Genomic DNA, 10771 nt, shown 5'->3' on the forward strand with positions numbered 1-10771 from the left:
GTCTTGCTGCACATAGGCACGGAACAATGAGAGCAGTGAAATGCTCCCGACTTGCCTGGGTGAATGGAGCTCCAATAATCCTCAGGGAGATGAGGAGTTGTGTAAAGAACTTTCCTGGTTGCAGTGGCTCAGCAGTCTACTCTAATTCAATGTCATCAAAAGGAGGTCCCACCGCATACCTCGTCAGAGAGGATCACTGGTTACAAATGCTCAGCGTAAAGTCTTCGACTGACAGGCGAAGGAAAATGCAAAAATCTTTGTGATGTGCAAGGTGTTGCCATTTAAAGCAAGCGTAAATATAAAGGGGAATAATACAAATACATCTTTTGATTTCAGGCCAGCGATATTGAATGATAAAGTGAGGAATGTCTGCTTGCCCAAAGCGGGCTTTATATTATCAGGTGGAGCGGAATGCTACGTCACGGGCTGGGGAGAAACACAAGGTATACAAGAGTGTGTCTAAATTCTCTTTCTGGCCTTGCACGCTGGTATTTTTCCTTCTTTTTTTCTCCCTGCATCACATTTTCCTCTTCTGAAAGCCGGACCCTTGGGCTGATTCTTGCTTTGAGAATGCTGTATTCTTACTTGGGTCACACAAGCGATTTGATCACGAGGGAGCATCTCTGGTGGCAGGGGTCACACTGCGTGAATCTGTGCACCAAAGATATTCAGAAAGGGATTCGGCCCCCAACTTAGGGGTCAGAAATCCTGAGAGACCAGAAAAGGGAGATCTGGGGTCTGGGTTGACAGTTCCACTGGCACCAGACCCACCTATTTCCATAGGCACTGGACTCACTCATCTCCACTGGCACTAGATATATTCCTACCCATTCCCACTAACGCAGTCCCCACCCCACCCCCACTGACATTGTCCCCAACCTATCCCCACTTACATGGTTCCCACTCTGTTCCCATCCTATCCCCACTGACATGGTCCCCACTCTGTTCCCCTGACATTTGTTCCCACCCCATCCCCAGTGACACAGTCCACACTGACACTGTGCCCACCCCATTTCCTGGCATTGTCCCCACTAATACTGTCCCCACCCCATCCCTTGACAGTGTACCCACCCCATCCGCACTGACATTGTTCATTAACAGTGGACCCACTCATCTCTATTGAAACAGGTGTATTCCCATTGACATAGAACCCACCCTGTCTCCACTGGCATCAGACTAAAGGGAATCATGGGAGAACTGGTGGGTGTACGAAGTTGGAAATGAGGAGAGTAGGAAATAAACTGATGGGAACTTGCATGGACCAAAGGGCTGAATGGCCCTTTTCTGTATCATTGTGAGTAACCAAGATTTGAAGGCCATTTTGGGTGATATCAGCAGTCTGCCCATTCTGTGTCCAGTTTAATTCTTAAAATGCAATTTATTACTGTGAGATTTTAGTTGATTCTAGATATTTTACTTTTATTTTTATGTTTATTCAGGGACAGGCGGTGATGGGATATTAAAAGAAGCAGGATTCCCTGTGTTCGAAAATAAAGTCTGCAATCGGCCTGAGTACTTGAATGGAATGGTGAAAGATTCCGAGTTGTGTGCTGGAAACATGGATGGTGGTGTGGACAGCTGCCAGGTACGTGGATGCCATCTGGGCACAAAGAGCAAGGCGGCAATAAGTGATGTCACCTTGACAACATGTTAAAGAGCACCTTGGCCACTGAGAGTTTGAGAAACAAAGGCATTGTTTGACTGACATTTTTCATAAAAGGTATTCAGACAGGTATATGGATAGGAAAGGTTTAAAAAGGACATGGGCTAAGCACAAACAAATGATACCAGCTCAGGTAGGATGTGATGGACCTTCATCATCCTGGATTGCCTCCTCGAATGGAAACAACAGAAGAAAAAGATGTGGCAATTCATTGAAGCTATCCCATCATTTATCCAGATATTTGCTCATCTGCTTTCCAGTTCTTCTCCCTGTCTAACAGAATCAGTGTGAAAACAGGTGCTCTGGCCTAACTTGCGCAAGCCAATCAAAATATCCCACCTATACAAGTCCCACCTGCCTGCATTTGGCCCAGATCCCTCTACAGCTGTAAACCCATCCTGTCTTAATCCATGTGCCTTGACACTCATTTCTGATTAACTCATGCAAGTCAAAAGCAAAATACTGTGGATGCCTGAAACCTGTAATAAAGCTAAAACAGCTGGCCATGGGGCATCAAGGGTGAAGAGTGGTTATTAACCTCCTATTTCCATTCTCATTCACTGAGCATCACTCAGAGTCTTAGTGTTGTGGTGTATGGAAACAGCTCATCTATACTGAGTGTGCACATTCCAATCACCTGTCCTGACAGACAGGCTTCAATCCCATGGAAGGCACATCCCAAAGCTGATGGAGGTCCAAAATGCTTTGATATTTTCAATCAAAAGTTTTCAAAAATAGTTGCCACAAAATGTTTGAAAATCTTTAGGGAAAAATTAAAACAAAAAATCATTTAAAGCAATGAAATATATTGAAATTAACTCATTATCATTCTCCCTCACAGTCAATCCTCTCCATTTAAATAGGTGGAACCTTGTGCTGGCAAAGGTTCTATGGAACAGTTCCCAGGGGAACTGCTGCCAAACTGCAGGATGCTGGCAAAGACGCCTCAAGAAATCTGGGACATCTGTGACTAAGCAGAATTTTGAACTTGAAGACCTTATGACATTGCCCAAATGTATTAAGAGAGACAGATTTAGTCATCCAACACCTTGAGACCATCCTCCTAGCTCACTGCATCATTGCAATATTGGTTCTTCAGCATCCACACAGAGTTACAAGGATTAACACTAATTGGTAGATCCAGGGATCTCAAATGTTAGGTTAAATGCTAACAGTTATGGAAACGTAGATCAGAGCATGACACCACAGCATAGAGCCTTGGGGGCCAGGGGTGGAGGGTGCTTATTGAATGGTGCTTGCAATAAGTCGTTAAGTTGGATCTCCCAGCTATGCGTCACTTCAGGGGCTGGAGGAGACCATGTTTCACATGTCCATGGAGTGTGCGAGTCTGCAGCCCCTTTTTGCTTTTCTGATGGGGTTGTTTCTCACATTCTGCTACATTTTATCCCACCCTCTTTATCTTTGACCACCCAGTGCAGGTGGAGGTGGGGGGGAAATGGGATTTCCTGGTACCTTGCTCTTGTGCTTGTCAAAACTCGTCATCTGTGGCTCCTGGAAGTGGCTGCTCAAAATGATGTGTGTAGTGAACTGGGATTCACTAGAAGTGTGCTGTACTCCTCCCAGGGGCCCGTATATAACCCTGGTTTTCCGCCTAAACCCAAAACCCCTCTGAAGTCTGTTCATTGAACCCTACCTGTGTTGTAAGCTAATGATAGCATTAGTTCTCCCTCCAGTCGAGTATGAGATTGTATCTACGCTACAATGCGATGATCATCTTCTGGGGATATATTTATGCCTGGATTTTCTTAGAACTGGAACAGGTGATGTCCACAGGAACTATAGAGAGGTTACAGGAGTTTTGGCACCATGGGGATTACACTACACCCTAGATGAGGATGCAAATATTTTAATATAGTTTTCTTGTAATTAATCTTGTCAATAATTTTGATTTGATATTAATTTGATGAAATTGTGTTAAAAACAAATTTTGGATTAAAAAAAAGCAGTCTAGACCCTGATGCAGCATTGCAGAGTCTGACACAGCGGTGGAGACCCAGATGCAGCGGTGCAGAGTTTTACACAGCAGTGCAAAGCCTGAAGCAGATATGTAGAGCCTGACGTGGCAGTGCAGAGTCTAACGCAGTGGAGACCCAGATGCAGCGGTGCAAAGCCTGACGCAGCAGTGCAGACTCTGATGCAACGGTGGAGATCCTGACACAGAGACTGATCCGGCAGTGCAGAGTCTGATGCGGCCGTGGAGATCCTGATGCAGCAGTGTAGAGCCAGATGCAGCGGTGCAGAGCCAGATGCAGCGATGCGGAGCCAGATGCAGCGATGCGGAGCCAGATGCAGCGATGCGGAGCCAAATGCAGCAATGTGGAGCCAGATGCAGTGGTGCAGAGACTGACGCAGCAGTGCAGAGCCTGACACAGAGACACAGAGTCTGACGCGGCGGTGCAGACCCTGATGCGGTGGTGCAAACCCTGAAGCAGCATTGCAAAGTCTGAAGCAGATATGTAGAGCCTGATGTAGTGGTGCAGAGTCTGACGCAGCGGTGGAGATTCTGACGCAGCGGTGCAGAGTTTGATGTGGCAGTGCAGAGTCTAACACGGTGGAGACCCAGACACAGCAGTGCAGAGCCAGACGCAGCGGTGGAGACCCTGATGCAGTGGTGCAGAGCCAGATGCAGTGGTTCATAGCCAGATGTAGTGGTTCAGAGCCAGACACTGCGGTTCAGAGTCCGACGCAGCAGTTCAGTGTCTGATACGGCAGTGGAGATCCTGACACAGAGGTGCAGAGTCTGACGTGATGGTGCAGATTCTGACGCAGTGGAGATGCTGCAGTGCAGACTCTGACAAAGCGGTTCAGAGTCAGATGCAGCAGTGAAGAGCCTGACGCAGAGATGCAGAGTCTGACATGGTGGTGCAGACCCTGATGTGGCGGTGCAGACCCTGACTTGGCGATGCAGCAGTGCAGACCCTGACGCTGCGTTGCAAATCCTGAAGCAGATATGTAGAGTCTGATGTAGTGGTGCAGAGTCTGACGCAGTGGTGGAGATCCTGACGCAGAGGTGCAGAGTCAGATGCAGCGGTAGAGATCCTGACACAGAGGTGCAGAGTCTAATGCGGTGGTGGAGATCCTGACACAGAGGTGCAGAGTCTCATGCGGTGGAGACCCTGACACTGCAGTGCAGACTCTGATGCAGCGGTTCAGAGCCAGATGCAACGGTTCAGAGCCTGACGGATGGTGCAGACCCCGACGCAGTGGTGCAGGGCCCGATGCAGTGGTGCAGAGCCTGACATAGTGGTGCAGGGCCCGATGCAGTGGTGCAGAGCCTGATGCAGCAGTGCAGTGTCTGATGCAGTGGTGGAGTCCCTGACGCAGTGGTGCAGAGCCTGACGCAGTGGTGCAGAGTTTAACGCAGCAGTGGAGACCCTGATGCGGCGGTGGAGACCCTGATGCAGTGGTGGAGACCCAGACGCGGTGGTGGAGAGCCTGACGAGGCGGTGGACACCCAGAAGTGGTGGTGCAGAGTCTGACGCAGTGGTGCAGTGTCTGACACGGTGGTGGAGACCCAAGCATGGTGGTGTAGAATCTGGTACAGTGGTGCAGAGCCCAACGCACAGTGCAGACCCTGACACAGTGGTGCAGACCCCGACAGAGCGGTGCAGAGCCCATCGCAGCGGTGCAGAGCCCGACGCAGCGGTGCAGAGCCCGATGCAATGGTGCAGACCCTGACACAGTGGTGTAGAGTCTGACACAGTGGTGCAGAGTTTGATGCAGCGGTGAAGACCCTGACGCAGCGGTGGAGATCCTGACGCGGCAGTGCATAGTCTGACGCAGTGGAGATCCAGACACAGTGGTGCAGAGCCTGACGCAGAGACTGACACGGCGATACAGAGCCTGATGCGGCGGTGGACACCCAGACGCGGTGGTGCAGAGTCTGACGTGGCCATGGAGAGTCTGACGCAGTGGTACAGAGTCTGAAGCAGCTGTGCAGAGCCTGACACTACGGTGGAGACACAGACGCAGCGGTGCAGAACTGGATGCAGTGATTCAGAGCCAGACGCATTAGTGCAGAGTCTGATGCAGTGGTGCGGAATCTGATGCAGTGATGTAGAGTTTAACACAGTGGTGCAGAGCCTGATGCATGATGCAGAGCCTGGCACAGCTGTGCAGAGCCTGACATGGTGGTGCAGAGCCTGACGCGGCTGTGCACAAATCTGATGCACCTGTGCACAAGTCTGACGTGGTGGTGGAGAGCCTGACGCTGCTGTGCATAATCCTACACTGCGGTGCTTACCCTGATGCAGTGGTGCAGTCCCTGAAGCACCAGTGCAGACCCCAATGCAGCTTTGCAGACCTTGAAGCAGCGGTGGAAACCCTGATGCAGCGGTGCAGAGCCTGACACAGCTGTGCGTAGTCTGACGTGGTGGTGGAGATCCTGACGCGGCTTTGCAGAGTCCTATGCTGCTATGCGGACCCTGATGCAGCGGTATGTACCCCAATGTAGTGGCGCGGACCCCGATGCAGCGGTGGAGACCCTGACGTAGCGGTGCAGAGCCTGATGTAGCAGTGGAGAGTCTGATGCAGTGGAGAGCCTGATGCAGTGGCGTATAATTTGATGCAGCGGTGCAGAACCTGATGCAGAGACGCAGAAACTGACACGGTGGTGCAGAGTCTGACACTGTGGTGCAGACCCTGGCCCTGACACTGCATTGCAAAGCCTGAAGCAGATATGTAGAACCTGATGTAGTGGTGCAGAGTCTGATGCAGCGGTGGAGATCCTGATGCGGCAGGGCAGAGTCTGTCGCGGCGGGGCAGAGTCTGTCGCGCCGGGGCAGAGTCTGTCGCGGAGGTGCATAGTCTGATGCGGCGGTGCAGAGCCTGACGCGGCGGTGCAGAGCCTGAGGGGAGTACAGAGAGCTATGTAGCTGTCAGAGTTTGGACTTAAAGGCCAAAACATTTATTGAATGAGTGCCCAACTGGGAGTTCTAAGCAGGATCCCAGTGCATGCAAGATCCACTGCTTCCTTTTAATCACCTGTTGATTACTCCCTCAAAGAATTTGAATGAACTGGAAAAATACAATATTCATTTCTTAAAACTATGTTGCATAATTTTAACAGTATTATAATTTTATAAATCACCTGCTACTATTTCCCTAATAATGAATTCTGGAGTTTTCTGAATGGATATCAGGCCAACTTGCCTGCAGTATTCTGTAAAACTGATACGACATTTAAAAATTTCCAACTCACTGGCAGCTTTCTTGAATCCAGAAAATTTAAAAGGTTATAACTAATAGAGTTGTATGTTTCAATGACAGCACTCTCATTCTTCCAAATTCTAGAGCAGTGGTTTTCAAACTTTTTATTTCCTTCACATCCCACTTTAAGTATTCCCTATGCCGTAGGTGCTCTGTGATTAGTAAGGGATTGCTTAAGGTGGGATGTGGGTGGAAAGAAAGTTTGAAAACCACTGTTTTAATCGTACCTAATTGACTCGTTATGTGCACGATTTCATAACTCCAAAGGAAATGGGCCAATGACAATTTTTTTCAAGCAAAATATTTCAGTAACAATTGGGTCTTGGGCATTCTTTTAAAAAAAATCCCACCTTAAGTAATCCCTTACTAATCACAGAGCACCTATGGCATAGGGACAATTAAGGTGGTATGTGAGTGGAAAGAAAAAGTTTGAAAACCACTGTTCTCGAGCATAAGCCATGTCTGCATAATCTTGCATCACATGACAAAACTCACACCCTAGGAATCTTCCTTATGCTCCCTCTATCACAAGTGCATCTTTCTTCAAAATGGGAGACCAAACTATAAACAATGGTCAGAGTGAAACATGAAAGTCTACAGAAGCTGTGATTGTAGAAAAACACAAAAATGCTGGAGGAACTCAGCAGTTTTGCAGCATCACAAGGAGGTAAAGATATAAGCCCTCCTTAAACAGGCTCAGGCCCAAAACATTAATTGTATATATTTGTGATGTGATGCTGAGGCTTTATAAGGCAAAAGTGAAGTCTCCCTTGGAGTATCGGGTACAATTTTGGCTCCTTATTTAAGAAAGGATGCACTGGCAATGGAGGGAATTCAGAGAAAATTTACAAGAATTATTCCTGGAATGAAGGGATTAACATATGAGGAATGTTTGATGGCTCTTGAACTGTATTCCTTAGAGATCAGAAGAATGAGGAGAGAAGTCATAAAAGCATTTGAATGTTGAAAGGCCTAGATAGAGTAGATGAGGCAAAGCTGTTTCCCATGGTAGGGGAATCAAGGATAAGAGGGCACAACAAGAAGATTGAAGGGTGTCCATTTTAAACAGAGAACTCAGAGTGGTGGATCTCTGGAATTTGCTGCCACGGGCAGCTGTGGAGGCCAGGTCATTGGGTGTATTTAAGGCAGATACTGATAGCTACCTGAATAATCAGGGCATCAAAGGTTATAGGGAGAAGGCAGAGTTTGGCAGAGTGGGAGAATTGATCAGCTCACAATGGAATGGCAGAGCAGACTCGACAGGACGAATGGTCTACTTCTGCTCGGTCTTGTGGGTCATGGAGAGGTGAGTGGAGAGGGATGAGCGGACAGAGAATCATGGAGAGAGTGATCCCTGCGGAAGGCAGGAAGGGATGGAGAAAGGTAGATACAGTGTATGTCTGGTGGTGGCATCCAGGTGCAGCTGGCAGGAATGACAGAGGATGATGTTCTGAATGTGAAGGCTAGCAAGGAGTAAAAGAACCTTATCCCTACTCTGTTTGGAGAGGAGATAAGATCAGAATTGAAGGAGATGGAGGAAATGTGGAATATGACCCTCGCTCTAGAGGAACTATATGTCGTATTCTACCTGGGCAGCCGACAGCTCAATGGATGAATAATGAATATTCTAATTTCAGGTAATGAGTTCCCTCTCTTTTTATGTACCTCTTCCCCCCTCCCATTTTTGCCCCCCTTCCTTACCACACCCACTCATTCTTATTCCCATCACCTACTCTCCTCCACATCCATCTGGTCTCCCTTTATACCACCATTCTCACCTTCTTGTCTGCAGTACACTAAAGTCAGAAATCCTGATGATGAAGGGCTCAGGCCCAAAACATTGGCCACCTCTTTGATGCTACATGACCTGCAGAGTTTCTCCAGCACATTTGTGTCCTGCATGAGATCCCAGCATCTGCAGATTTTCATAGTTATTATCTTCACTTTTTATCACATTTCAGCACAGGCAGACTTTGTACTCTCATCACCCACTTCATCCTGTGACTGGTCTTCCTCCACCTGACCCCCTTTCTCTGCCATCTACCAATCTAGTGCTTCCATCCATCATTTTCCACACCTGCCTGATTCACTAATGAGGGGCCCCTTCCTTACCCCTCCCACCCTGCCATTTTTACACTACTCCTGTACTAACTTTCTTCAGTCTTTGTGAAGGGTTTTTGCTTGAAACTTCAACCATTCTTTTTCTCCCATTGATGCTGTTCGATCCACTGAGTTATTCAAGCAGATTGTGTTTTGCTCGATCATCTGCAGTTTCCTGTGTGTCTCCAAGGTGTCGAAAGACATGGACCTGGTGCAGAGTAGGATTTGTGTAGATGGGAAAAATGGTCAGCAGGGATGTGATGGGTTGAAAGGCCTATTTCTCTGCTGTAATACTGTAGGACAATGGGTGGGGTCAGATTTTTAGTTGGATGATCAGCCATTGGCACAATAAACAGTGAAGTAGGCTCAAAGGGCTGAATGGGTACTTCTACACTCTCCCTCCTGTGTAAACCCTGGTATGATTAATGACGTTAAGCTACTGTTTTTCCTGTCATCTAATCCCTTGGTTCTGGTGTTTCCTAGGGTGACAGTGGAGGTCCTTTGGTTTGTCCAAATGCTGAAGGTAGATATATTCTCCAAGGAGTGACGTCCTGGGGCCTTGGATGCGCAAGATTGATGAAGCCGGGAGTTTACGTTCGGACATCTTTTGCTGTTGACTGGATTGCAACTGTCATGAGAGATGGTTAGGATGGACGCAACAGTGCAATAACCAGCATCAAATGTATGTGTTTAATGAGGATGTCAAATTCTACCCGTCAAACATTAAATTCTTTTATTCTCATACGTTTAGCTTTTACTTCACCAGGAGGGTTTTAGCCAATTACCGCAAGATTATTGCTTGAGATCAATAGAGGGGGGGGACTTTATTCTCGTGTGTGTATGTGATGTCATACTGTCAGCTGACAACTCTAACAGGTTTGACTCAACTGTTCACTATTCGCATCAGACAAACCTTTTCCAGAGACATTCAGAGTGGCAAATATAACTGGCAGCATCTATCAGTGCATTGACTGGATGTTGAATGCAATTATGATATGGGCAGGAAATCTCAACCTAGGCATTGAAACCTTTGGTTTCTGGAGCACAAGCCATTACTAACTTCCTGGTGTCATTTACTCAACAAAGTAATTATGTGTGTAAATTGTGCTCTCTTTCCTTTTCTCTCCCTCCACCTTTTTGGAATAGCAAATAAAAACAAGAACTCTGACAAAATCAAGTCTAAGCCACGAGTTTTTCTGTCTCTTGAGTGGAGAGAGTTAAATACATTTCTCAAGTACCTAGACGGCCTCCCAATTGCAGACAGTTTGCTATCAATTAGACCTGACAGACCAGAAATCGAGATTAATAGGCATCAATCGCTATAAACTTAGTCATATCTTATATGTTAGCCCGATTCCAAGGCAGTACTGAGGTAGGGGATTAGGTGATACCATGCATGCTGGCACGGAACGAGTTGTAGAGAGATGAGACTGGGAATTGTGAATTTTAAAGGGATGCTTGCTTGACTGGCCCTTGCATTCATTAGGTCCATTTGGAAACACCTTTGAGATTTGCTTCCCTGCAGGTTGCTCCCACTAATGGACATCCATTTTGCTTTCTTGTATAGAGACATACAATGAGAAGCCATTGAGTCTGCACAAAGCATCGCCTCCAATTACTCTAATCCTACACTCATCCCATTTTATTATTTCCCCACATTTTACCACTCACCAACACACTAACAGCATTTGCAGTGGCAAATTAACCAACCAGCCCACTAATTTTTAGGATGTGGGAGGAAATCAAAGCACCTGGTTGAAACCCAAGGGTCACAGAGTG

The 10771-nt window shown here is 47.3% G+C and overlaps 1 protein-coding gene across 1 annotated transcript in view; it reads left to right on the forward strand.

Annotated features, from left to right (window-relative positions):
* The window catches only part of plg (plasminogen), a 61193-nt gene extending 51028 nt beyond the window's left edge, over nucleotides 1-10165 (forward strand). Inside the window, exons 17-19 of the mRNA XM_069932060.1 lie at nucleotides 337-443; nucleotides 1440-1585; nucleotides 9476-10165. Of these exons, the coding sequence (XP_069788161.1) occupies nucleotides 337-443; nucleotides 1440-1585; nucleotides 9476-9640 (418 nt within the window). The 3' untranslated portion in view covers nucleotides 9641-10165. The remainder of the gene's footprint in view (nucleotides 1-336; nucleotides 444-1439; nucleotides 1586-9475) is intronic.
* The last annotated feature ends 606 nt before the right edge of the window (nucleotides 10166-10771 follow it).

The sequence above is a fragment of the Narcine bancroftii genome, chromosome 4 (assembly GCF_036971445.1).
Source record: "Narcine bancroftii isolate sNarBan1 chromosome 4, sNarBan1.hap1, whole genome shotgun sequence".
Lineage (NCBI taxonomy): Eukaryota > Metazoa > Chordata > Chondrichthyes > Torpediniformes > Narcinidae > Narcine > Narcine bancroftii.